Genomic DNA, 27,308 nt, shown 5'->3' on the forward strand with positions numbered 1-27,308 from the left:
TTTGTGGGCGCAGGTGTGTGTGTGTTTGTGTGCGCTCCGGTAATTCATCACATCTGAGGCAGTGTGTTGGACAAACAATGTTAAAGAGTGTCCAAATTGGCATCACGCTAATGCAAGATGACAACAAGTGTCTAAAATAATGTGTGTGTGTGTGTGTGTGTGTGTGTGTGTGTGTGTGTGTGTGTGTGTGTGTGTGTGTGTGTGTGTGTGTGTGTGTGTGTGTGTGTGTGTGTGTGTGTGTGTGTGTGTGTGTGTGTGTGTGTGTGTGTGTGTGACAATCTTTCAAAGTATAGTATATCTCGTTTCTTATAACTTTCTTATGTGCTTCATATCCTAAGATACCCTGTGTTGTTGTTTTCTATCTACCACACTGGACTGTTTGAATGATGCGAGATGATGTCATGATGTCGTGCGAACTTGTCCGAACTTTACCGTTCCAAGACGCCAACATTTTGGTGTCCAGATGTGGGCGTGGCCGACTCGTCCTCACTTCTGCCATCTTGGCTCGGGCGGAGGCCAGGAGCTCGTTGACTTTCTCCTCACTGATGCCAAAGCGAGCAGCTGTTAGCTCGACGGAATAACGCACGATCAGCACATTCTGGCCCTGCAGCTCCCCGTGGGGGTCCTGGCAACACACGGTAGAGGGGTAGAGGACGGTGTTCAAAGTGACCCGCACTGACAGATGCCACGGTAACGGTCTTAATGGGCAACCTTTAGCACCTCAATGCGCCGTCTGAATGAAGTGATAATCATTATCTTCATATGTAAACTTTATGAATAGGTTTTTTTTTTAACATCAGTGTTACCTGCTCTAGATCAACATTGCCTGGATCCTTGACTCCGTAGTGGTGCATAAAGACGTCGGCCTGCGTGGCAGCTCCAGTGGCGTCTTCCACCACATCAGGCAGGAGCTCTCGAACCTCTGAGGCGGTCCACACGCAGAAGGCCCCCTCTCGCTTCTCTGGTCCCCCCGACGGTGGGACAGAGTCTGCATCCTCAGCACTGTAGAAGCCCCCGGACTGTTCCAGAGGGGACGGAGGGGGTGGAGAGGAGAGTCAGAGGTGCTATTTTAGATGATCACAGATTAAAGTTGTACGAAAGCCAACAAAGATGTAAAACCGGAAAGCTCAAGCAAAGTTTTTCATCTTCGACTAACCTTGATAAAACAAATAAAGACTAATAGCGTGACACTTGGCTACTGGGAAAGAAAAGTGGCTTCAAATCTGTGTTATTCCTCGCAGACTGAAACACTTCACTTCTGTTTACTCACGTTGTTTCTCAGCTGATAACTGCATTAGACAAATGGCCTCTAAATGAGGCTCCCTCTTCGAAATCAAGGTCAACCAGAGTCTGACGCGTTTCCACTGTGCGATAGACAGAATGACTCTTTAACTTTCATGTCAGCCCTCAGTGAGATCAAGCTTCAGGAAATGGAAACAGTTTAAAATAAAATACATGAAGCCTTAACAACAGAAGTCGAAGGACTTTGCTTACTGGACTAGTTTTTCACCAAACAGCTGGCAGGAAAACCATGTGGCTGTAAAGGTAAAGAGGAACTACAGCAATTTAATCTCACGCTTCCACAAAGTTGGGGGATTTATCAGAATATTATTATTAATTATTTAACTCTTTAAGTCTGAATAACCAACTTGATAAACCTAATGATATTATCCATCTTATTTTTTAGACTTTATGAAGTTCCCTTCAGCGCCCCTAGAAGACAGGGTACATTTGTTTTCACAGGCTGAGCGGTAGTGACAAGGAAATTGAATTTTGAATAACAAAAGTGACAGTCATGAATTAATGAACACCTCTGAAGAATGTGATTATAACAACGTCATGTAAACCCTCTCTCAGGACCTGACCGCAGCGGTGAGCTCTATTTTTTACACATCTATTTTTTATGACGAGGGAAGTTCCCACCCATTGTATCACCACATTATTATTTTTTTTTTTTTTTTTTAAATAATGGAGCCTGCAGAAAATTACCTTTGCAGCGTTAATTCATTAGCCTGTAATTATATAATAAATCTTGGGGAATATAATGATTACAACGAGTGCGGTTGTAATTGTGTGCCCCGCTCGCTGCTGTCGCCTCATTAATCAACAGGAACAAAATAAAAGGAGGTTGACCCTCAGAGGAGAGCAGCGGTTTAAGAGGCTATTTGTCAGCGGGGTCCCGTCCATTTGCCCTCGAGAATGTGTGAACAAGCACACACTATACGCACACTGGTGGGAGCTACTGTATGTTCACACTATGTCATTAGCAGAATGAGACACTGAGACAACAGCCCACATTGTACTGGTCTTTAACTTTATCCCATTCAGCTGCTGCTGGAGGAATTGTGGTTCCCAGGAAGCCGACCGTTACCATTTGTTTTGGGCATGTCCAAAAGAAAATACTTTTTGGTGTCAAATTTATACAGAATCGGTGACTATATTTTGGTCAAAAGTTGCCCATTAGTGTGTAAACATGGTTGGACACTCCATCTATGGAAGATTGGTATGATATTATTTATGAAAAATTTATGAAAGAATCACCTCACTGTGGCTTCAAGAAATCAAATTCAAGGAAATATGGGACATTTTCATATGTATTTGTAAAAGCATAATACATGTATATAAGAAGACATGTATATGTTTGTACATCAATATTGGTGTGTGTGTGTACATATATTCTTCCTGAAATAACAAAACACCTGATGTTCAAATTTTTTGTTATTTTACTGTAAATAGTTAAAAAAATAAAATAAAAAGGGATCACTGTAAAACTGATGATGACTGTGAAATGACTTGTGATTCTAAATACAATTAAACAAAATAAAAAACATATCCTCACTCCCATTGTAGTTCTTTGTAAACCCTTCGGCTTTCGATTATTTCCACTACTTTAGTTTCCCATGCAAAAACACGGTCCCCATAAGACCAGTAACAAAAAAGCAGCAACAAGGCTGCAGATGATTCACCTTGTCGCTCAGGTCTCTGGAGACGTAGAGCAAAATGTCCTCAGCCACATCCGCAAAGAACTGCTCACCTGATACCTGGAGAAGCACACAAAAAAACACACACACACACACACACACACACACACACACACACACACACACACACACACACACACACACACACACACACACACACACCTGCCTGAGAGTCATGATTCAACACGAGCGTAACATTAAAAGAGGGCGCCATGTGATTTATACGCGGGGGCATTTCCTGCAAGCGTCCAATGAGAGTGCTGAGGTAGCCTCCGTTTCCTCATCAAACCTGTCTGCATTTGAGTTTGTCTGCATGTTGGTGTCCTAATTAGGGTTTTTGTTTTTGGGTCTCTGTCCACATGCACATGCACCCCCCTCTTTCCCCCACCACACACACACACACACACACACACACACACACACACACACACACACACACACACACACACACACACACACACACACACACACACACACACACACACACACACACAGAAAGCAAACACTCACAAGGAAACTAAAACCTGCGGTGTTCCAGAGTTGTTTGCTGCATCTTAATTCATCTCTGCCCAGCACTGAGGGAAAAGATTAAAACTGTTTGTTTGAAGTACTGTGTGTATTTTCAAGTAAACATTAGTCAAAATATTAAACATAAAAAAAACAAAGAGCCAACTGTGATATGTGTGAAATATCACAACAAATATTCCAACAGCCACTGTGACTGTTTGTATTTACTCCGAAGGAAAACAAACGTTTGCCAAGTCTCACCCTGAAAGAATTTGGTTTTCTGGGTAAAGATGGTGATACATTATGTGGATCAAAGATGGAGGCTAAATCACCCTGTCAGATACACAAACAAAAACACACACACAGAGAGACAATCACATACCTGGAAAGCGGTGATGTAGGCCACAGCCAGCTGAGCCTGGTCGTACAACATCTTTTCAAAGTGAGGAACGTGCCAGGAGCAATCTGTGGAGTAGCGATGGAAACCCTGAGGAAGATGAAGACGAAGAGGGAAACTGCGTCAACTTTCTGCTGCTAATAACGAGTAAATATGATCTACTGATGGCAACATCAGCTTCGGTCACGCAACTTAAACATATCTGACCTGAACTGAACAAACACAACAGAAGATAGAATTATGTTCATGTAAATACACATAAAGCACATCTAAAGGTTTGTGTGTCAGGCTGCACATAAACAATGCTTTCATTCCTGATAAATCTGATGATTATCTTCATCAATTATTTAGTCAATAAGATGCCGAAACAGTAAAAAATGTCCAACATATTAATATTAATTACGAGAAAAGATTCATAATTACTAGATTCGGATCTCAGAATTATTAAAAACGATAAAGGTGGATCAAACAGGATATTTGAGAGGAAGCATTATGATGCTATCTGATTTACCTGTCTGGACTATATAAGATATATCTATGTAACAAATATGAGCTGCTTTCTTTTTATTTGATTATATTTTAGAGCTGTACTGTGTTTAAAGTATTTTGGAAAAGCCTCATTAAATGTTAAAGATGTACATTTTTTACAAGAAACAGGAAGATGTTGCCATGGATACAGTGAGTTACACTGAACATTGTTTTTAGCCTTTATTTGTTTATATTTTGGAAAATGAAATATGCCGAATTAAAGATAAACAGCTCCTGTTTGTTTTGTACTGACGACTCTCACTGGAAAACTTGAACGATGAAGGAATTTTTAAAAAAAATGAGGACCCTCAAGCAAGTTCTGCAGTAAATCCAGTGAGCTCCGGATTGGGCCTCATTTTTTTTTCAGCCTTTATTTACAATCCAGAAAATTAATTATGCCGAAATATCTTTTAAAAGTTCATTATTGCTTTGTATGAGATAAGGACTCCTTTTATGAATGCGATGCATTTCTGTCTGCATTTCTTTGAGATCCCACATGGGTTTTATTCATTTTTTTCTGCATCGCTCAGCAGACGTTCATGAACATATTGTACAGACTGACCGGTTGCCGCGGTGAGTCGCTGGCAACCGGACTCATTCAGCTGGAGTAACTTTTGCACTTTGCAAGCTTTGCATTGTCTGTGACTCATGTTAATCCCCGTGTTTCATCTTTCCATCACCGTCCGACCTGGAGGGAAGTTTGAGGGCCTCATTTTATGCTTTCGCTATTTGGTAACCTTTTGTTGCTCTTTCCTGCTGTGACGTCGTCCCTCTGGGAGGGTGTCACCGTTACATCGCCGTGAGAAATTATTCATCAACATTTGTAACCGTCCCCGCCCCGAGTATGAACCTGCGCCACGTGGTCGTGGATGCCTCCCAGTGCCATCATGCGAAGCGTGTGCACGGCCATCTGGAGAGCCTCCACCCCCTCTGAGGTGGAGCGATTCACAGACCAGTAAGACATGAGGAACATCAGATTACCTGCAGAAGGACGGAGGAGAGAGAGAAGGGGAGGAAAAATAAAGAAGCGCTGCGTCACGTGACGAGTATTCAATAGGTCCAAACACTGACATGAGCGCTCCTGTATCGTCTACCTGGTGAGGGGAACTTGGGAGCATCTCTGAAGCCTCCGTACTCCTCCTCGTAGGAGTGGGCCAACTGCTGGAAGCAGCGATTAGCAACATCTTCGGCCAGTGGAAGACTGTCTCCGGGGTTCGTGGTGATGGCTGTGCCTTTCTTCAGAGCGTCAAGGATCCTGTCCCCACTGGACTCCACGGCAGGGCGATTATTCTGCCACTGAGGAACACAAGTTCAACTTTAGACGCGGCTTTACTACAGAGTCTTTATTTTTTGTGCCAAATTATAGAGAGTAGTATCGATAAGAAAATCAATAAGTATCGGGTCTTAGTACCTGGTTCATGATTCTGGTGAGGACGGTCTTGAATCCAGGTCTCCTTCCATGGTCTCTGGGAGGGAAGTAGGTGCCTCCGATGAAAGGTCGAAGGTCAGGAGTCAACCACACACTCATGGGCCAACCTCCACCTCCGCTTGTCGCCTGGCAACACCAGCAACCAAAAGTCATGACGGTGCAGTCGCAGAGAAAAGTTTACAGAGATGTGTGTGTGAAAATCAAAACGTGCACAGTGTACACACACCTGTACAAAGGTCATGTAGACCTTGTCCACATCGGGTCTCTCTTCTCTGTCTAGTTTGATGCAGACAAAGTTGTCGCTAAGGATTTTACCGATTTCCTCATCCTCGAAAGACTCCCGCTCCATAACATGGCACCAGTGACATGTGGAGTAGCCCACTGGTGGTCCGAGACACACACAGATTTACAGGAAACCGATGCTTCACTAATGCTGTTTGCACAACTAAAGCAAGTCAGTATGAAATCATGTGACACGTGTGAAGAGTGTCTACACCCTGTATTATCTGATGCCATCTCATATCAGAGGTCTCGGTATAATTTACATGGAGTCATTTCTTTTCTCAGACTGAAACATGAGAAAATTCAAGGTGAAATGCTCCCAAAATGAAATGCATGTTGATAATAGGTTTGAAAAATGGCATGTTACCTGATAAAAAAATTGGTTTGTCTTCGTTCTTTGCTTTGTCGAAAGCATCTTGTCCCCATGGATACCTGAAAGAAACATGACATCAGGCTACGTATGATCAGCTTCCAGAACATGCACCTATTTGTAGTTTCAAGGTTGCTCACCAGTCCACGGGGTTGTGCGCGTGTTGCAGCAGGTAGGGCGACCTCTCCTCGGCCAACCTGTTGGTGTGTTTGCGAGGAGTGGATGATGTCCCTTCACCCCCGGACGCCATGCTCATAAAGTCAGAGGGACTGGATGCACAAACACAACACATTCGCAAATGCAGTCTGTTTTGTAGTTTGTAGGTCACAATGCAAAAAAAAAAATATACTCATTTTGTGGGACATAAATTGAACCAGATATTCCCAAACAGCAAGAAAGTGGAAAAAATAATAATAATAATTCAGAATCGTGAATTGCTTTTGAAATAATGACATGGATATTTATTGATCAAGTTTATAATTGTTATCCCTTTCAATCATTAATATTTGCTAGTTAAAGAATTAATCAGCTTTAATAATTACACACACGTCATTGATTGAAATACTTGACATTCTGCAGATATTTGCTGTAATAATATAACAAAACGTGACATACGTAATGTTAACCGATACAAATCAATGCTTTATTTGACTGTAAAGTCAAATTAACGAGTTACAATACATTAGTCTGGCTGTTTAGTTTGTTTAAACCCGCATTCATACTTTCGAAATAAAGTGTTTTCACGCTGCCAGCTGGTGATGATGGAGGCGTTTGTTCAGCAGCTGTCAAGGGCTGCAGCTGTTAGCTATCTCAGTACCGTGTCGAATCCCATTTGAATATTCTCTATTTTTATAAGACCTGGCTGAAAAGCAAATGCTCGAGCCCCTGATGAACACGACCGAGCAGCTCCCGATATAATAGACCTTTTATTTCAATTCGGGCAAAGTAGCTACGACACACAGGACACACAACGGCTCTATTTTGGACATGTCACCCCACAAGGACGACGCTGAATGTCACCGTCAGCTGAGGGAGGTCCTGGAGTCATCGGCGAAACCAGCGACAAACACCGACTAAATATTGGGAAATAAACGCAGCTCGGCAGCTTCTGTAGTCGTGCCGAATTGAAAAACGTGGCATCCCGGCCCGAGTTAAATGTTTGTCCCCGCGAAGGCATTTCTCTTGGCGCAGTTTAAAGTTAGGCATATCTCAAAATGTGTGATTTTTGTAGAGAAGTGTCGTGTGGCTCGTCAAAAAGCACGCTCACTTTTTTTTTTTTTTTTTTTTTACTGCTAGCACGACGCGAGCAACACAACACGCATCCAAAAATAAATAAAAAAATAAACCGCGCACGACTTCTGCTGTTCAATCAGATGTTCACCGGTTCACATCGGGAGTCACGTCACGGTACAAGCCGGCGTTAGCGCACTCCGAGCCGGGGGTTGGCTTTACCTGCAGTAGGCCGGCCGCGGATGGAGGAGCGGCGACCTGCCGCCTGGTGGGAGGGGAGCTCGTCTGAAGCGCCTAACGTGACCCTCCGAGACGCGCTGCGGACTCTCCGCTCCCAAAACAACTCCAGTTAAAATGCGCGCAGGCTCCGCGGGGCTATTTCTGGACGCCGGCCGACGCCATGCCAGTCTTAACATCCTAATCCGACAAGCGTGTCGTTGTGTTACTTAAGCGAGCTAATGTGAGCTAATGTTGACAGAGACCGGCCAAACTTTCCGGGCGCGGGGTGAAAGACTTTATAGTAATACCGCTACACGCCGCACGATGGCGCGCTAACGGGACAGAAAGGATGAAGGGGGGGGGGGGTCAAAAGTGTGAGTTGGTTCTTCCAAAGCATGTTTGTAAGAAAAAGAAGAAAGAAAGAAGAACTCATTTATCATTTAAAAGAGTCTTCAGTCTTCAAAAAAAAAAAAAAAACACCATTACAGCTGACAGTATATTAAAAAGTGAAACTAACGTGAGTGTTATGGAAGCTATACCACTGTCAGCTGTAATGGTGGTTTTTTTTTTGTTGTTGTAAAGTATTACAAAAATTATTATTTTGTGAAGCGTGATCATCTGGTAATATTTTGCTAAATTTGGAGAATATAATATAGAACCAGAAGAGAGGACAACGAAGGGCCAGAGACGAGGAGACAGGAGGACTGAAGTGGAATCTGAGAATATAAGAGCGAAAGACAACAGAAACAAACCTCGGTCACAATATCTGGAAATGTCATGTTTTTGGTTTTGGTTTTTTTTATGAATCCAAAAGCTCCCGCGCCACAGGCACACGCACACACACACACACACACACACACACACACACACACACACACACACACACACACACACACACACACACACACACACACACACACACACACAAAACTTGACTTCCTCCAGCCTTGTCCTCTGATAATGTGAAAACAGTTATGCACCAAGTACCTGTATGTATACACCTTTATTATTTATTTATACATTTGCATGTGGTATTAATTACTTGTCTTCTTTTTGAATTACGTTCTGTGGGGAAATATGATTTCAAAAAGTGAAGATTAATGTTTACAAAGAAAATAACAATAGGGCTTTCGCACCTTTGGTGCTCGGGCCCTAATAAAGTCAGATGAATTTTCACTGTGCTTTCACATGTTTCCTATTGAATTCCACAATCGTTGTGACGAAGTTATTACGAGTCACCAAGTCTGAAGCGACAATGTTGACGGGCGTTTTGGCAGACTGCTGTTTCACCCACTGCAGGAGCTTAAACAGACTCCTCTGTATGACGTTGAGGAAGTTGTCGCAAAGGCGAAGGACGTACTTCAGCGCCCTGGCATCATTTGGCAGAGTCAGGTTCAAGCCACATACGAAGAAATCTACGAGTCATAGGGGTCAAATTAAAGTTCATAATTATTTCAGAGAATAAAATGACTTTGCATTGTGTGACCAAATAAGAATCCAAACCCTTCATTAACATACGGCGGGAACACAAGAAGACTCACATTTGTAAGGCCTTTCCTTTTCCAAAACATGAGCCAGCTTTGATTCAATTATTGTAGGGTCCATGCTATCGCCGTAGTAATAACGTATTTTTGTCCACAGCTCAGGATGCTGACTTGTTGGATAATCATATGAAACTATGACGTTACTGCCTTGAGTCCAGCAACTCTTCAGGGTGGGGCTGGCCTGTGGAGAGACATTGAAATGTATCTTATTTTGAAAGAATAAACTCCAGGTCTTTTAATTTGAAAGTCACGGTAGCTTAAGTTAGGTACATTAATGATGAAAAAAGACAAAATTATACTTTACCGAATTAAGGACGAGTTTGGCTCCAAACGTGGTCTTGATGAAGTTGATGAGATGTTTGTGCAGTTGTGCTTTATTTTTTTCGTCGAACCCTTTGAAGTGGGATAAATCCAGGATGAGGATCTCTTTGGGGTGCCACTCTGCCCAGTCACATATGTCCCTGAGAACAGTCTGACCACAGGTAGTGACGACAATAGGCGTCAAATATATAATAACGAATGTAAATAAATAATCTTCTCTGTTGTACTTTTTCTTTCATGTACATTTTAATTTAGTTATTATATATTTTAAAAGTAAAAAGTCATTTCCTTCAGTGGATGATTTGGATTTTGTATTATATAATTTTTTTCAGCTCATTGTTCAGTTATTTTTTTATATAGGCTATATAACTTAACCATTGGGTTAAAATGTCAACCCAATATATATATATATATATATATATATATATATATATATATATATATATATATATATATATATATATATATATATATATATATATATATATATATATATATATATATATTGATAATATATGTATATATATATATATCTAGATATATATATCTAGATATAGATACATACTGTAAAGAGTCTGATTTCCCTGTTTTTGTCCATGTACGTCCATCTTTACCTCCACATCCGTCCGCGTGCAGAGCCCGTGGTAAAAGTAAAGCCGAGTAGGATTGGTGTCGTTTGGCTTGCGAGCGATCCTCAGGTCAAAGTAGCGAACTCCTGCGTCCAGCTGATTTGTGATGGTCGCCTCCTGTGATAAAAGACAACACCAGTCAAACGGCTCCCTCTCTTTTGCTTCCTTGCACTAATTGGGGGCTGACAGGATATAAACTCCTCTCACCTGAGTGACTGCCCATTTGCGCACTATTTGACGCACGCAGTACAACTTGCTGAATCTCTTCAGTCTGTCCGGCTCTACTATCGAGGAGTTGATGTCCAAGTCGTAACTCATTGAGTCATGGCTTCCTGGGAATGACACGCACGTCACAGCAAAGTCGTACTGTCGCTGTCCAGTGAAAACAACGAATATACAAATTTGTGAGCGGCTCTAAGAGTCACATCATTGGTCTGTTTGTTAAATGAAATCTGCTCCAGAAATCCAAGAATTGTGACACTTTCAGTGCTGTTTCACCATGAAGTCAAACTGTTATGTCTGTACTTATTTATGTCAAGCCTAAACTGTAGGCTACTCTGTTGGGGCGTATTTAAGGCTACTTTTTCATTGCTGGAATCTCAGCTCTACTCTGTTTGCTTTTTTTGGGTTTTCCATTGTCCACAAATATTTATGGTATTACCTCCGATACTAAAAAAGTGGCGTGTGAACACTGTAGATCACCAGTTGGTCAGAGGGAATAGTCACAATCTCTGCATCACTGCTTGTGCAACACGGGACATCCTACACACATGTACCATTGTTAAGTAGCCAAGTAAAGGCAGCCCGCAAAACCACGCGGCACTCAGTTGATGAGGTTCAGACGTTCCTCTTTGGTTGCCAATAAAAGGATCCAGTGAGAGTTGATGGGGCTACTTGGAATGAAGTATAACAAGTAGATGATCTGGTGGCCTGGTTCTGACTCCATCTGATTGGAAACCCAAAGACATAACGTCCTGCCCACCGACAGTGGAAACCTGACTGCACCACAGGCTTGTCAATCAAACAGACACGACCCCAAATTCATCTACAGCGGAGCAAAAAAAGTACATGAAACACACCCTGGTTTTTTTTTAACAATCCAATAAGGCAATGTAAGGCACATTTGACATGCTGTGTCTGGAATAAATCCCCTCTTCACTAAGCTATCAGTCCATATATAAAAACAAAGACAAAGAATTCTGCATCCCCAATTTCAGTTATGGAACTTTTGCAGGCACTACATGAATAAATTCTCACACAATCAGAATGATGGACCAATAGTGAGAAGTGAAAGAGTGAACAAAGGGGTGACACCAACATTTTGCTCACCACGAAGCTGTTTGTGTGACTGCCTTGTTTAGATGAATTAAAGGAAGCATTCATTGATTAATTAGGCTAACTCCTCTAGGTACTCCTTTGGCCAATCTCGAAAATGTGCTTCGTCCCAAGGCTGTAAGCAGTCGGCCTTCATACCTGGTACGGCCAGATTATAGAGAGGAATGGTATGAAGTTCAGCTGGTAGTTGCGACATCCAGTCACGGTTGTTTCGGACTTCTCCGCTCTCTTTGCCTTTTCCTCCAGACATCTCAAACTCTACACAAAATATTTCAAGATCAATTTTCAGTCTTTTATAAATACAGTGATTCTCGGTAATAATGAATATAGCACCACGACAAAGCACATAAGGTCAAAAGTTGACACCCCTTACCTTGCCCAGGTAATCCTCAGCTTTCCTTTATTTCCCCTCAGACGTCACGGTGCAGCAGCGTACATAGAACTGACGATTCATCCACCTGATTCCTATTTAACTGCTCATTGGGAGGCTGCAGGTCTGTTAATCTTGTACTAACAAAGAAATATGTGTACCTTTTGTGGGCTTGTATGAAGTAATCTGATAAAAGATCTGGTAGTGAATGTTTGATAAATGTGAAACTTCCTCATACCGTCACACTTCACCAGCAGTAGTCCAGGAATCAGAGTGAGAAAACAAACTCTTTCAATTCAGTGTGAACTCTTAGACCAGAACTGTTACTTAAACACCAATCAACACAAGTTTGAGCTATGACACCTTATTTGTACGAGGAAACATGTTGTACTCCACAGTACATTCACCTTTAACCATCTTGTTTGCACTGATATTGAGATTCTCCGCAGATTAAGGACGTTCTTTGAACATTAAATGCAATTTAAGTGGGATCAAATTTAAAACAAATGGTCAAATAACACTATTTCATTCACAACTCAATAGCAATTATTACTTGACATCTGTCAAGTCATGTTTAAAAGTAATCTACCAGGAATTGCATGTGTGTGATTGGCCAGTGCAGCATTTCACTGGATGCTGTTACATTGCAGCTAAAGTAGAGTTAGGTAGTCTCATGGAGGAGCGAGTCAGTTAACTTGGCTGAACTTGCACGTCCAAGCCAACACTCACATGCTAGTTTTACACCGGGAAGGTGCAGTTTTACACTCAATAAATGCATTTTAGATTTTAACAAAATCTCCCGCATTGACATGCCAACAATATTAATGTGATTTTATGTACAATGCAAAAATAAAAGTGGTGTAATGTGGAGTTCCTCTTGAAAAAGGTTGGTTACAGTCTGACTCCCATCAAACCACAACTTGTAACAGTTCTACAAATAGGTCAGCTGTGGTTGTTTAAATTTCCATGCTCACACTTTTGAAAGAAGAAATAGTTCTCATTCGCTTACAAAATGACAAACTGAACTCTTTTGCAGTACATCATGTCCTTTTAATTAACCCGGACCTTTACTCAGTCTGGTGTGACCGGTGGCTTATGGCGGCCAAAGTTTGCTGACTTTACCACTTACCTCTGTGCGTGCAAAAATTGACTACAGTTTTTTTGTTTGTTACCTGTGTCATTAAACTACAGCATATGTTCTGTTGGGATTGCCGTTTTAAATGGTGTTGTGGCAGCTGTTCAGTGGCCTGTTACGAGGTCCTTATTCAACAACCTTCCTCCTAAAGCTCTAGATTCCTATATATGCAGAAGTTTCTGTCATGTAAAGAGACCTGAATCTGGAAATGTAGTGTCATATGTCTGTAGTTATTTCAGAGGAGCTGAGAAAATAGGAGGAAGGAAAAATCCAAAACACATAAAATGACTTGTTAGACTGGTCTGACTTTCTGGGTGAGGCACTGACACTGTGCCACAATGGCACACACACCACAAATACTCACTTCCTTTTCTCGGCTCTGCTGTCAAGCGCAGAACAAACAATCAAACTCATGTTTTTAAGGTTAGTTAATAGGCAGACTTACATTTTACCATCATGCTCAAGTTTCAACAGATGTGATAATGGAAAGATAACAGACAAAGCAGGCATTCACCTCAAGGCAGTATCAGTTATGTGATTAAAGGAACTCACACTTAAACTTAAAGGAAAAAAGCTTAGATAACTGCAGTATAGTACAAATATGAAGGTGGTAATCATAATATAAGGGTGGTAACTGGTGTTATTCTTTGTGATACTCCTAATGATTTTATTTTAACTTGCCTTTGCATATAAATATACTCCAACCTGATTCTTTGCATTTTTCCTTTCCAAATATTGTAAAGTTGTTCTAAACACTGATTAAACCAGAACTGCACAATACCACCATGTATTATAAAATCACATTTCTCACACATGTATTTGATTTTAATGTTTAATATCATCTATTTACTTTAAAACAAACACCACAGTCAGACACTTTAGCAGATGAGTGTCCCCATTTACTATCATGTATTGACTCTTATTGTGGTAATATTATGAAATACTGATGATCAAATATTTATAGGGTCACTTGAACGACTGTTCAAAAAAATAAAACATACACCAATTTCTGGACCAAATGGTCACAAGTCTCTATTCATCTGTAGAGCAAAATATCTACACTTCTCTTTCCAATCATATTATCATTCACAGGTATGCAGTTTTGTAAAGTAGAGTAAGATGTTAAACAAAATCTCTTGAACAAACCCTTTGTTCAAAAAAGGACTTTCAGCCATTTCTTAGGAACTAAGGATGTTTCTACAGCCTACATAACTTCCAAGACTTTTATTTTGAAATAATTATAATGATGGTAAGAAGGAACTTCAAATTTAATTGGACATTTGAATCAATTATTGGCTAATGTGTAAGAGGAGTGAGTTTGAATCTCCTTTTGTCATTTCATCATCAGGGGTTATTTTTTTCCAGAGTTGGCAAAATTCCCCCAGAACTCCAGAAGAGGTTAAAAAAAAAAAGAAAACAAAATGCCCATTAAATTTTACTTGAAAGGTTCCTGTTAACAAACTGTTAACTCAATGTGATTGGTATTATTCCGTCTCTGGTCCTTCAGAGATCCAAGCCTTCCTTTTCACTGGTACCCCATCACTTCCTTCGCACCTTCTTACCCCGTCTTCACTTCTGGGTCGGGCGTTTTTAAATGCCAAATTTTCTCCTCCAATTCTATATAGAGCAACTCTTTGGAGCTGGAAGGCTCTCCGAGCAGCATCGGCTGAATGAGAGCTCCCAGCATGCCATGCTCTTCTTCTGGGGAACCTGTCAAAGCCAGAAGAAGCTTCAAACCAGCCAGAGATTCCAGGTACAGGCTCGGAGTCCACAGAAGAAGGTGTTTCGGTAGATGCTTGAGGCGGTAAAGATTCAGAGTAGGAGCTCTGTTTACGGAGAGAGATGCAGATTGATGCAGCTGAAGAATGAAATGTGGAGGGAGTAAAAGGAAATGAAGATGGAAGGGAAACTTGTGTCCTGGAGTAAAGAAAACATGTCCTGGTGTGTCCAACTTCTCCAGTTACCCTTCCTTCATCTGTTTCCTTTGCCTGTCCAAACTTTTCCAATATTCCTTCGCTTTTCTCCTTTTTATTCATCCATGTCTGCCTTCTTCTGGCCTGAACCTCCTCTAGTTTGATTTCCAGGTTGTGAATATCCTCAGTTAACTGGTTGACCCGATCAAATTGAGACAGCAGAGCACCGACGCAGGGCTCCAGGGTGTCCAGGTAGGGTTGGACCTCGAACCCAGATTCGGACACCGACGAGTCCTCAGACCTTACGGAGAGAGATGAGGACGGGGGACGGGGGAATGAGAACGAGGAGGACAGAGACGGAGAACGGGAGGACGGGAGTGTGGAAGATAGGGTGGACAGATGAGATTCCTGCGAGGACCTGGAAGGAGGGACGTCCATGCCTTCAAACTTCACCCTGTGTCTGAACTAGAGGGGAAATCAGCATCATGAATTAACTATGAAGAGTCTTATTTTCTCAGTCCTTCTATTGAAGTGCTACATAACTTATTCACTCTTTACCTGTTTAGCTTTGGTAAGTCCCATCCACAGCTTGAGTCTCTTGATGAAGAACTCCACCATTTCATAGTCCTGAGGTTCAATAGTTGGATGAAACAACTCAGCCTCCTCTGCCCTTTAGGACACAGCAACAGTTAGCAAACAATCTCAATTGACGCAGTAACGAACCTGCAAAATTCCTTTATGGCACTCTGCTTGTAGGAAAAGTGTGAGCCATCATCACACATTCATCGTGCCACAAAGCAAAACCCTCCATCGCAGAGCTTGACACACTTACCCTGAACAGGTCACAGGAGAATGAAACTAATTGCACGTAACATTGAGCAAGAGGGGCAGTCAAACATCCTTCACTTGTTTTACCATTATACAGGTCATGTTGTGTACCTGTATGTACGGATCAGAACAGCTCCACAGAGTTTAGCCAAAAGCCAAACACCTCCGCCCATCACTAGAAGCCCATACAGAGGTCCCAGGACTGGGTGGACCCTGCTGAGTCTTTGCAGCACCATCCGGCCACGAAGGATGGACAGCACGGAGACACCGCTCTGATGGAGCGACAGGAAACCTTCCACTGACCGCGAGAAGAGCTGCAACCAAGACAGAACCATATTAAGTACCTTTCGTCTTCATGAAGATTGATTTTAGCTCAACTTTGCCTCTCGTACCGTGTTTCCGAGGTGAGTGCAGAGCAGCAGCAGCAGCAGCACGAAGACGGCCAGAGCCAACAGCTCCCTGCGGGCTCTCTGCAGCACTCTGCCTATCAGCACCCACCTCCGCACAAACCTTAAGGTTCCCAGCAGCTGGAACACACAGCAATGGAACACATTCACAAAGGTGGTACGATGGTGCGTTCATAAGCAACCAGGAAGTGGGAAAGTTTCGACCTCCGAGTGTGGAGAAATCCCCTGAATACCTGTCGAACTGGGAATTTCCCACTAGGAAAGTCTGAGGTTTTTGAGAGCTCCGGGAAGAAGTTCTGATGTCACTCGGCATGGCAACGTTTGTGGTGAAACCATAGGCTGTATATAAAAGTGGACGTAGCTTCCGGCTCTGAAAAATGAGGCCGATGCAGAAGTGGCTAAACGAGTGGAGCTATAGGTCTTCTCCAAAAAGCCTCCGGCTCCATAAACTCCCATTTAACTCGTTTCGTAAAATTCTCATTCTCAATAACATTTCTAATCGAGTCGCTCCTTCTTATTAGTTTCACGGCGGACCATCTCAAAATAATCTTGTCATTAATGAGAAAATGAGCTTCAAAAAGCTTTTTGGGGGCGTGTCTGTTTGATTGACAGGCCTGTGGTGCAATCTGAACTCGAGGCTGCATAACGGCCGTACAAAAAACAATGGGTGACGTCGCTGCTGGTTGTTGTGCCGTTGAACAATAACAATTACTTTATTGACAGACAACGACAAGTGGAAACAGCTCACCAGCACGCTCGTTACCTTGTTGCTGTTAGTTTGCTGCCAGTTTTAAACGTTATCTGCTAAAAACGGCATGCAGAAATCGAGTGCACAAACAATAGTGACTCCATTTCATCCATGTGACAGTCTTCACGGGGGAGGACGAGGTTTTTTTTTGTCACTTTTCTGTATTCAGACAGCAGATATAGAGCAGATTTCCTGGGGTCTGCCATGTTGTTGCTTTGTTTTGGTCACGTAAACGCTCTCAACTAGGAAGTCGGAGGTCACCAAACCCGATCATTCCCATCACACACATCTTTGGACCAATGTTGTTGTATAATAATGAGCCAGAGCTCTGGTTTACCTTTAGAACAAGCAGAGTGAGCAGGACAGCCGCACAATGAGAGGACCTCTGTGCCAGAAGGGCGGCGCTGTGGAAGTCGACGAAGCTGTGTGGTTGGGACCGCAGCTAAACAGTGCAAACAGGTTATTCAAGGTTCATCAGAGCCGTACGTTTTATTACCGTCACACCAGTGAGGCATTTTTGCAGTTATATGCTGTGTTCGTACTTCCCTCAGTACACAAACAAAGAGTGCTCTTCCATGTTAGAACTTTTTACTTGTGTAGTGCAGGAATTTTGACAGACTAGTGTTGTTATTAAATCTCCCACTGCTGTTCTGACAGGAAATAACCTCATCATGTGAACGCATCACCCGCCAAAATATCTGCAGCTTAAATTATTTGACCCAGAAATTAACATGTTTTCGTGGGGAACCAAGCTCAATAAACTCACTGATTAATCTGTCCAGCAGTGAAAAATAAACTTTTGTGAGGTGTTCAGGAACAGCTGCAGCCTCCTCAGATACGTTAATTTGAAAATTCTTTACATCGATGGTCCCGCTCCCTTCTTCTACGGAGTCAAGATGGCGACCGTTTAGGGTGGAAAGTGTCCAGCGTTTCACAGTTCCTTTTTTTTTTTTACCGTTTTGAGTGCATCATCCTGGTACTTGCAGTTGACTGCATGTTTCTATACTTGACATGTGTGAACGCACTTCTGTACTCAAAACAGTGAGAGTTAGTACACAAGTACGCCTTTTGGAGCGCAGCATTAGTGTCAGTGGATGCAACACTTTCTTTTTTTCCTATTTCACCTCTTTACCTTGGAAACACACGAGGAGGCTCGAGACAGGAAGCAGAGCTGCAGGACAGACGTCGCCAGTGACAAGAAGGCCAGCAGGAGCTGAAACCAACGATGCCACTGATGCAGATACTGAGCACGCTCAGTGGCTACAGACCACAGCTCCCCAAACAAGATGAGCAGGGCGCAGATGAGAAGAAGAACCTAAAGAGAGTGAGATAATTGAGTGTTTATTTCTGCTGTTTCCAAAAGGACTGTATTGTCCGTCTGAAAGGGTTACAGGGTTTGTTACCGTGAGTGCCACCTGAAGGTCCGGTCCCGAGGAGGATGAAGGGACGAGGAGGGGATGGATGGAGAGGAAAGGCGTGACCCCTTGTGTCTGAGCCCACACTAGTTGTACAGACACACATAAAAATAAACCGGACTCTCTGTGGTAGTGTGTGAAGTCTATGGAAAGAGTTTTAAACCTGAAATAAAAATGGGATGAAAAAAAGAAGAAGCACCAAACCAAAATTAATATTCGTAAAGCAGTTAGAGCAGACATTTATAAAAAACAAGATGATTCTGTGTCCCAGAGAAAATATGTAAAATAGTTTCAAGTAATCTATGTGAAAAAATATTCTACTCCATTTGTTTTGAGAAGAAAACAAAGTTGTATTGTTTTGTTTTTTTTGGCAGGTTTTGAATGCGGTGACACGCCTCGCTATTTCCAAAAGAGTAATTCAGCGTGTAACGAATGGAGGTGTTACTCATGCCGCTGTGACAAATCCACTTACTGCTTCTTGCTCTTGTCTGCCAGCTGCAGTTCAGCCAGGAGCTGCTGTGTCGTGACGCTGTCGCCTCCCAGCAGAAGGTCAGCCGCCCGGGCACCGAGCGTGCGCGTTCCCTGCAGCCGAGGCAGCCCGACAAGGTGCAACGTGGGGTCGTGGTGCAGGTGTGGCACCAAAGAGTGGCTGATCCACTGCTCTGCATCTGACCAGCTGGATGGAGAAAGAATGGACGTGAGTTTGTGGCTGTACTGTATATGTCAGGGAAATGTCCAAAATGTTTGCGCTGAGTGGCATCTTCAATCAGTGTCATAAACACGTATTGTGCTTTTCTTTGAAGCAATAATAATAATACACTTTATTTGTATAGCACCTTTCATATAGGAAATGCAGCTCAGAGGGCTTCGCAGCAAGAGAATTAGATGCAGTGTTTTACATAAAATCAGATATAAAGGAACATTTAAAAATATAGAAAAGAAATGAGATAAAACAGATGAACTGCATAAAATTTAATACAAGTAGACTTGATTTGGTCGTTCTCTAGGATTCAAATTTATGATATGAAGTCGTGGAAACAGCCGTTGTAGCAGTTGTACGTCTTGTGCACTTTTCTAGAACTTTACTTCACACAGTCTATAATGTTAATACACTAGAGATGAAATCTCCTTTTCTCCTGTGGTCTTAGTAAATTATTGAAGGTAGGCTCGTCACTGTCACTCCAGGTTTCTGCTAAACCTCGGTTAAAAACTCACACAGGTCCAACCTGTTCGTACATACTAAAGTTCCCTTTTCACTTACATATCAGTCTTTTTGAGTTTTATCAAAATAAATATAAAACGAGCAATATGCATTTCAAAGGCGCAGTAGTTGAAGAGCATGCAGGTGTGAGAGAGCTTCAAGAGTTGCTAGTTAAAGGCTGATGTAAAGAGATATGTTTTGAATTTTCTTTTGAAAGTTTTAACTGAGCAGTTTCCCTGATATCGAACAGCTAGTTTGTTCCACAGCTTTGGAGCGTAGCTGACAAAAGCTAAATCCACAATTTTCTTTCGGCCGTTGCTGAGATCCTCCAATAAACCAGCAGCAGATGATCTCAGTGTTCTTGAAGGCTCATAATTAACCAGAGAGTTAGTGATGTAACTCGGTCCGAGCCCATTAAGAGCTTTATATGTGAGGAGGACCTTAAAGTCAATCCTGTGTCTTACAGGCAGCCGGTGCAGAGCAGCCAGAACTGGACTGATGTTCTCTTCTCTTGGTTCTGGTTGATACTCCAGCTGCAGAGTTTTGGATGAGCTGAAGTCTCTCTGTTGTTTTCTTTGGTAGGCCAGTAAAAAGTGCATCACAGTAGTCCAGTCGGCTAGAAATGAAGCCATGAATCAACTTTTCAGCATCTGTGATTTATAAACAGCTGCACCTTGGTGATGTTTCTCAGGTGGAAAACATAAGTTTTGGTCACCTTGTTAATGTGGGCCTTGAAACTTAGATCTGAGTCTAAGATTACACCCAGACTAGTTACCTCTGATCGTACCCACAGAGTTAGATGCCCCAGATCTTTTTCTACGATTTCTCTTTTTGTTTTGGACTGACTAGGAGGATTTCTGTTTTATCCTCGTTTAATTTTAGGAAATTATATCCCACATTCACCCGCTGCTTTAAATACTCCACCACATGTATTTGAATCCACAGCTGTAGTCCCGAGTAAATAGTTGCTCCAGTTTGTTTAAGTTTACTTAAAACTACAATCGTCATCTGTTTTACAAAATCACTTGCGCTTCTGGCGAACAAGAGACACACCAGTAGAGTTTTGGTTGGTTGACAGTAACAAAACCATATTAAAAATGGAAACTGTATCCTTACTAGAGCTGATCGCTGCCATCCTAGAAAATGCGTCTTATTCCACCACATAGTGGATTCAGGTGATTTTACAATAATGAAAACATAATTATGAATATTTGATTTTGTTTCTGCCAATAGATCCCCTTAAAGCACCCACAATGAACCAACAAAAACACAGTGCACGCTTATGTTGGACCAAAAAAGTCATGTGCACACCCAAAAAGCCCAACCGTCTACTCCTATTGTCTTGGCTGGAGCGTGTCTGTTGCATGTTGTAGTGCGTTAACAGCAGGAAGCTGCTCTTACTCTTTGAGTGAGGTGAGGTTCGGAGAGCCCAACGGTGCCGTGTGAAGATGTCGTCTGACGGCGGAGTACAGCAGCCTGCCCTGCCTCTGCTCTACTCTGTCCTGGTAGTTCACCATCAGCACCAGCAGCAGAAACAACAGCTGACACACACATTGCTGCAGGAAAGATGCAGAGGAAAATACAAATAAAAGAGACAGGTGCCATTAAATGTTTTTCCCCAGTTTTATTCTCACCCTCACGAGTGACCGCAGAGCTCGGACTTTGCGGGCCTCCTCTTTGGCCTGCAGCAGCCCGAAGCCACATGGCGCTCGAACCTTCCCACTTTGCTCTCCAAACGCCCTCACCACAGCGGTCTCCCGAGCCAGCTGCTCCTCCACCTCTGGATCCACCGGCCTCCACAGCGCTGTGCAGATCAAGGCCTGCGCACACACCTGAGCAGGAGAAGGAGGGGATTCAAATCAAAGGAATTAATCCAGCAAAGATCTAAGAAGCGAGTTAATTGGACCGCATGTTTTGAACTCGCCTTGAGAGGTTCCAGCAGCAGAGCAGAGGTGAGAAAGGCAGAGAGAGTCGATACCAGCCACATGAGGACTACTCTTCTGGAGAAGAAAGCACCGTAGAGTCCCACCACTGCCAGGCAGGCTCCCAGCAGCAAAGCCACCAGCGGGTACATCACACACAGCGCCCAGGGAGGGAGCAGCCGGCTGGGCCGACCTCGAGCAACACCTGCAGGGAGGAGGGGGGGGGGGGGGGGGGTCCAGCAACAGATACCTCAGACACTGTTCACACCAGATGGGAATAAATAAGACAGGACTATGGTTATTGAAGATAACAGAAATTCAGATCTGATTTTTAAAAGGTAGCCCACATCCACATTAAGTCAGCTGCACTCGACACTATGTTCGCAATGGAGAATGCATGAAACAAGCGAGGAGAGGAGTTGAAAGATTTACTGAAAGAGAAGAAATGTTAGAAACAGAAATGAATACCTCAAACAGTTAGCCGAAAGTAAAGCTAACAAACAAGCGAGTAACAATTAAAAAATAATTAGCTAAAAGAAATGAATAATTGCTCTGTTAAATTCAGATAGTTCCAAAAAAATGTATAATGGATAGGATCCTTTAAATCCTGATAACTGAAATACAACCGTAGTTAGCAAAGCAATTGAAATGTTTAGTTAAAAAGAAATAAAGTGATGTAAAATGTTTAGCTAAAAGAGGAAGAAAGGTTTCAAATATATAGCTGAAAGTAATTGATAAACATTTAATACTGTTGTGGACAAAAAGTTCAAACTTGTATTTAGCCTAAATCAAAGCTAAAAGTGTTGAATAAAAGAATGAATGTTTGAAACAGACGGATTAAATCAGGCGCCTCCAACCTTTTTGTCTCCGAGAACTACTTTGACAACATGAAAGTATCCGAGAGTTACTCATGTTTCCTAACATTTATTCAGATAGCTGAGCGCCACCCAAACCAGCTGAATAAGCTTAAGATAAACAGTTGAAAAGATAGAATCTTTGGTCCAGATCTGTCTACAAGCCACATCATCTTCTCGCCCAGTCACGACCAACTGTGGGATCATTTGAAAAACCACCTTGGGTTGACTGTTGTCCCCGAAGTTCAGGCCAAACCTGACACAAGCTCATAATGTGTTTAAGCCAGATCAATGTTTCATTCTTAATGCAGATGAGAAGACCAACTTGTAACTGATCCGTGCCGGCCTGTAGCTGCTTCAGGTATGAATCCACATCATGGCCCCGAGCCATTTGGGCATTTGGACGACGGAGCAGATTTGTTTGCTATTCTGGAACCAGAGCTCACGGTGATTTAATGTTACTGTGAGAGCAGGTTGTCTCGGGTAGATGTTATGATATGTTCAGTTTTACTCTGCCTGACAAACAAATCCACTTATATATATATATTATTATATAATGAATAGCTTTAAATAACATCTAATTTTTTAATGAATTCATAAAAATAGAATAAAAACATGTACATTCAATGAAGGGGAACCTGGGTGTACATCTAACGAGGAAAAACGTGGCCTGGTACCTATGCGGGTTGTAGAAGAGGAGCGTGTGGAGTCGGGAGAAGGGCTCGGCAGGAAGGTGCTCGCCACCGAGTCTACAGAAAGTAAAGAGGGACACTTGCAGAGTCCTGCATCGTACAGAGAGGCATACGACTGAAGGTCCGGCTTGCTGATCACCGCTCCACACGTCGACTTCTCCTCACTCCGCTCGGACCAGCTGCTGCAGGAGGTGCTCGGCCTAAAAAAGGACCGAAATCACAGCTTTATAAAATGTCCTCGGGAACACAGAGCAGCGAGAAGGAGCGGGCGAGGCGCTCCTTACGTGGTTGAGAAGGAGGACGTGGTTCTCGGGGAGTCCCGGCCGCTGTCTGAGTTGCTAGTGGTTGCATCTGCTGCTGCTATACACATTAGCAGGTCCTCCTCTGGCACCAAGCACAAAAAAAAAAAAAATCAACAATCAGACCACATTTGGAAGATTTTTGACTGACTAACTTCAGCATGGAAGCACACCCGTTAACTGCTGGGTACAGGAGATTTCTCATGAGTAATCAACCCTGATTTCCCTTCAGGGAATTAGAATTTCTCACCGGACAGAGTCAGAAGTGTTGTCAGATTGTAGTTGTGAGCTTTGAGAGACTTCTGGCCCGGTTCAGCAGGAGAGTCGTGAAACCTGGAAATGTCCTCTGAAGGGGAAGACAGAAGAGCAGCGGGAGAGACAGGGGACACAGGTGAGGCCAGGCGGAGCTGCATCAAGGCCTTTCTCCGCCTCAGCTGGCGTGTAGGACCGTGCGTGGGTGAAGCCTTGCAGAGGTCGGGCGCTAAGGTTATCTCGGTGGGGAGTGAACCCGCCGGCAGATTGAGGAGGCTGTCGCACGACGGCCACGCTGCTACGTCTTCCTCTCCGTCCGTCTGAGGCGCCAAGCCAGAGGCAGCCCAGAAGTCGAGGATGCTGGAGCCCAAAGCCTTGCTCTCAGGGAACTAGGAACAATCACAGGAACACTTACTGAGAATATGATTCAAAGACATGAGACAGCAGCAGAACAACAAGTATGAGTGCGAGTGTGTGTGAGTGTGTGTGAGTGTGTGCGTGCGTGCGTGCGTGCGTGTGTGTGTGTACTTACAGATGAAGGGCTGTCCCCGGCTCGGCCCGAGGAATCTGGCAGAGACAGGAAGGAAGGGCCAGAGAGCTCCGATTGGCCGAGGTAGACGTCCATCTCCACAGAGTGACAAACAGGAGAGGGAGGGACTGACATGTCCACGGTTACCTAGGTTACAGACACACATAAACACATACGCCTGCAGCCTGAACATGTGTGAGGACGCTTAGAGTTAATTATCAAATAAACAAATTGTGATTTTATCATCTTTTTCTGTTAGTTTTATGCCACGACTACAGTATGAGCCTCATTACAATTTAACAATTGAGAGGAAGAGACTGTTCAAGATTTTGAGAGGCACCAGCCTCATTCTTCAAACTTGAAGCCTTAAAACAACAGATGGCGTACATCTGTAACCGTAACACAACGTGTCTTATGGCAACACAGAGTTCAGGAGGACATAGTGACATCATGAGAGACCGGATAGATGAGACAAGGAGTTTAAATGGTGAATGAAAAGTCCTTCACAGGTATATTCTTCTTTGTATTGTACTTAACTTATAATTTAATTCTAGTTCTTTAATGAATTGTCCATATCACGTGATAAATATGAGGTGCCCATGAACCCTCTCTTGTGTCGTTTCCGTCCGAATATAAGAGTGTTTCACAATCAAAGCTTGACCAACACGACCCTTTAAAGACCTCTAATCAGCAACACACTGAAGACACGACGAAGAACAAAGCACAAGCTGCAAATTTTACACTGTAATCTTTCTTATTAAGTCATTTCAAACTGGTCCGGGACACGTGAACAGTAAAATATATAATAAAGGTGAAACGGGTTGAAGCTGTGTGGAGTTACCTGACTGTGAGCTTTTCTCAACAGAAAGCAGAGGAAACACTGAAGAGGAAACACCAGCGCGGCAACAGTCATCCCCACGGCAACCGTCTCCACGTTAGGCAGCAGGCGGGCTGACACGGGCCCACTTGTGTAAAAGGGACACAAATCTGTTTCATCCTGTAGATCTGTAAAATCGGTCATACGCTGACTAAGAAAATGAATAGTACTTTTTTATTCGCGTCTGTGAGCCGCCTCACCTGAGCCCCTCGGTGCCAACAGCTCCGTACCACAGAGCCCCCAGCGCCAGGTAGAGGTGCAGCAGGAGGGCGCTGCAGGTGACCCTCTGACCCCTGGAGAAGGAGCTGTGAGTGGGACGTTCCCATAGCGACAGCCACAGGTGGCGCTCCACCATCCCAAACACCAGCTGGGACGTGAGCACCCGTCTAAACTGAGTCAGCTCCTCCGGACCTGCATATCGAAGGGTTGAAAGATGTCCGAGAAAATGTAACACAGGGATTTTTAATGACATAAAGAAGATGCACATGACAGTCTGTACTGGGAAAGTGACGTTTCTATTTGATACATCATCAAGTCTCCTCACTCTCCAGCATGGCGGCACATAAGCAAACAGCGTTTTCATGTTTGCAATGGTGCTCAAACTACGAGGTGTTCAGAATGGAGAAATATTTGAGACAAACAAGACAGTGTGACAGTAATTAGCCAAATAACAAGCCAAGAAAATGTGGCTGTTCACTTGAGAACAGATGTGCAGCGCAATCAAGGCTCATTGCAGCAGTTATAAGACTCAAATTGACTTGTGCATCTTTCTTGCGAAATACCTGCATTTGTTCTCTTTTGCACAGATTGTTTTCGTTACTGTTCTAGCAAAGCGAATGCACATTTTATTTTTCCGTATTTTTGAATAATCACACAGACCTGCAGAGAAAATTTGTGAGCTTTATTGTTATTGTTGTAGCAAAGTGATTGCCCATTTTATTTTATTTTTCTCTTTCTTTGAAAAATGGACTGATGGAGCAGTTTAGTGAAACACAAGAAGTGTTTCGACGAAGTGAAAGCTGCTTTTTACACATCGGCACAGCATAAATTACTGAGAGCAAGGTGAAAGGAGAGATTATGATCTTGATGTGATTTCAGTAAAAGTAAAACTTTTTTGGGACCGTTTTGTCGGGGCGAGGAGGGCATGACATTTTTCTCTCCTCCAAATGACCCGCGATGACGCAACAACATTTGAGAACCACCACTCTAAAGAGCCAAAATGGAGAGCTACATGTGTTTATTTCTCATTTGTAATCACTAACTGTTCTTCTGAAATAGCCAATCGAATGATACGATTCTCTTGCCGCGTGGGAACTGAAAGTGATGTGTTTATGCTTACACGAGGCCAGAACTTCCTTCTCCACCGTGCCGTTCCTCTGGTTCTCCACGGAGAGCCAGTCCTCCAGCAGGAAGAAGAACATGTGGTCTGTCTGAGGGTCCCACACCACCACGCGTTGAACGTACCACGACGGCGACAAACCTGGGTTTAACATGCAGGACATGCAGCCATTTTCATATTCAGACGGCGCATAGTATCAAGTGGAGGAAATATTTAGATACTTAAGTAAAAGTACGACCGTGTAAAAATACTCCAATTCAAGTAAAAGTCCTGCAGGAAAAGTGAAGTATTAGCAGTGAAATGGAGTTAAGTTCTGATTTGGTCCCTCTGACTGATATATTATCATATATAACATTATCAGATGATTAATAGTGAAGCATCAGTGTGTCAGCAGCATGTTACTGTTGTAGCTGCTGCGGGTGGAGCTGCTTTATATGCAATTTTATATCCAGGGACAGCAGACGCTGAGAAAGGAAGAAGAAACCGAGTTCTAATTCCAGTTTTTGGACTTTTTCTCTCATCTTTTAATTTTGGATCATTGGAACATTTATTGAAATGAAACCATGGGAGAAGTTTAGAGGGAAAAATCTCATCATTTGTTGGATGTGTTAACAACTCTGCCTCCGACTGCACACTGCTGTTTGTAAGACCTCAAAAAGACAAACAGGTTGTCAAACACCCGAAGAATTTCTTGTACTTTTAGAACTTGTTATATTATCTACTGTTCTTCATCTGAAAAACTGCCAGATAACTGA

At 42.9% G+C, this 27,308-nt stretch overlaps 3 protein-coding genes across 4 annotated transcripts in view; all 3 read right to left on the reverse strand.

Moving 5' to 3' along the window:
* The window catches only part of spata20 (spermatogenesis associated 20), a 48,743-nt gene extending 40,337 nt beyond the window's left edge, over positions 1–8,406 (reverse strand). Inside the window, exons 1-11 of the mRNA XM_069707495.1 lie at positions 7,947–8,406; positions 6,635–6,763; positions 6,492–6,556; positions 6,069–6,223; positions 5,825–5,968; positions 5,508–5,709; positions 5,264–5,394; positions 3,871–3,975; positions 2,967–3,041; positions 807–1,019; positions 433–625 (exon numbers count right to left, since the gene is read on the reverse strand). Of these exons, the coding sequence (XP_069563596.1) occupies positions 433–625; positions 807–1,019; positions 2,967–3,041; positions 3,871–3,975; positions 5,264–5,394; positions 5,508–5,709; positions 5,825–5,968; positions 6,069–6,223; positions 6,492–6,556; positions 6,635–6,763; positions 7,947–8,140 (1,606 nt within the window). The 5' untranslated portion in view covers positions 8,141–8,406. The remainder of the gene's footprint in view (positions 1–432; positions 626–806; positions 1,020–2,966; positions 3,042–3,870; positions 3,976–5,263; positions 5,395–5,507; positions 5,710–5,824; positions 5,969–6,068; positions 6,224–6,491; positions 6,557–6,634; positions 6,764–7,946) is intronic.
* A 529-nt stretch (positions 8,407–8,935) lies between these two features.
* Positions 8,936–12,252, reverse strand: LOC138626077 (PI-PLC X domain-containing protein 1-like). Of its 2 annotated transcripts, XM_069707510.1 has the most exons (7): positions 12,146–12,252; positions 11,911–12,030; positions 10,645–10,769; positions 10,423–10,554; positions 9,792–9,959; positions 9,485–9,668; positions 8,936–9,358 (listed from the first exon to the last, which is right to left on the reverse strand). In XM_069707510.1, the coding sequence occupies exons 2-7, from the start codon at positions 12,020–12,022 to the stop codon at positions 9,117–9,119; spliced, it is 963 nt and encodes a 320-aa protein (XP_069563611.1). In that variant the 5' UTR covers positions 12,023–12,030; positions 12,146–12,252; the 3' UTR covers positions 8,936–9,116. The 2 variants fall into 2 exon arrangements, with proteins under 2 accessions (XP_069563611.1, XP_069563613.1); XM_069707512.1 differs by lacking the exon at positions 12,146–12,252 and having other exon boundaries at positions 11,214–11,958.
* Positions 12,253–14,127: 1,875 nt separating this feature from the next.
* Positions 14,128–27,308, reverse strand: part of pkd1b (polycystic kidney disease 1b) — a 32,405-nt gene continuing 19,224 nt past the window's right edge. Inside the window, exons 24-41 of the mRNA XM_069707496.1 lie at positions 26,554–26,694; positions 25,415–25,625; positions 25,179–25,302; positions 24,341–24,484; positions 23,807–24,197; positions 23,542–23,641; positions 23,243–23,457; positions 21,714–21,916; positions 21,424–21,621; positions 21,191–21,345; positions 19,061–19,264; positions 18,577–18,751; positions 18,306–18,488; positions 17,263–17,271; positions 16,411–16,567; positions 16,130–16,316; positions 15,749–15,860; positions 14,128–15,655 (exon numbers count right to left, since the gene is read on the reverse strand). Coding sequence (XP_069563597.1) covers positions 14,762–15,655; positions 15,749–15,860; positions 16,130–16,316; positions 16,411–16,567; positions 17,263–17,271; positions 18,306–18,488; positions 18,577–18,751; positions 19,061–19,264; positions 21,191–21,345; positions 21,424–21,621; positions 21,714–21,916; positions 23,243–23,457; positions 23,542–23,641; positions 23,807–24,197; positions 24,341–24,484; positions 25,179–25,302; positions 25,415–25,625; positions 26,554–26,694 — 3,803 coding nt within the window. The 3' untranslated portion in view covers positions 14,128–14,761. The remainder of the gene's footprint in view (positions 15,656–15,748; positions 15,861–16,129; positions 16,317–16,410; positions 16,568–17,262; positions 17,272–18,305; positions 18,489–18,576; positions 18,752–19,060; positions 19,265–21,190; positions 21,346–21,423; positions 21,622–21,713; positions 21,917–23,242; positions 23,458–23,541; positions 23,642–23,806; positions 24,198–24,340; positions 24,485–25,178; positions 25,303–25,414; positions 25,626–26,553; positions 26,695–27,308) is intronic.

This window comes from Brachyistius frenatus, unplaced genomic scaffold, assembly GCF_029030835.1.
Source record: "Brachyistius frenatus isolate BFR_SWC_R1_liver_20210118 unplaced genomic scaffold, ASM2903083v1 Contig_69, whole genome shotgun sequence".
Classification (NCBI taxonomy): Eukaryota; Metazoa; Chordata; class Actinopteri; family Embiotocidae; genus Brachyistius; species Brachyistius frenatus.

What these genes read in the sequence shown, in the direction of transcription:
- LOC138626077 (XM_069707510.1), bottom strand. Translation starts at nt 12,022, where the DNA reads ATGTCTGGAGGAAAAGGCAAAGAGAGCGGAGAAGTCCGAAACAACCGT. An exon ending in CCAAACTCGTCCTTAATTCG is followed by an intron (nt 9,669 to 9,791) that starts GTAAAGTATAAT and finishes GTCTCTCCACAG; the next exon opens with GCCAGCCCCACCCTGAAGAG. An exon ending in AAAGGAAAGGCCTTACAAAT is followed by an intron (nt 9,359 to 9,484) that starts GTGAGTCTTCTT and finishes TATGACTCGTAG; the next exon opens with ATTTCTTCGTATGTGGCTTG.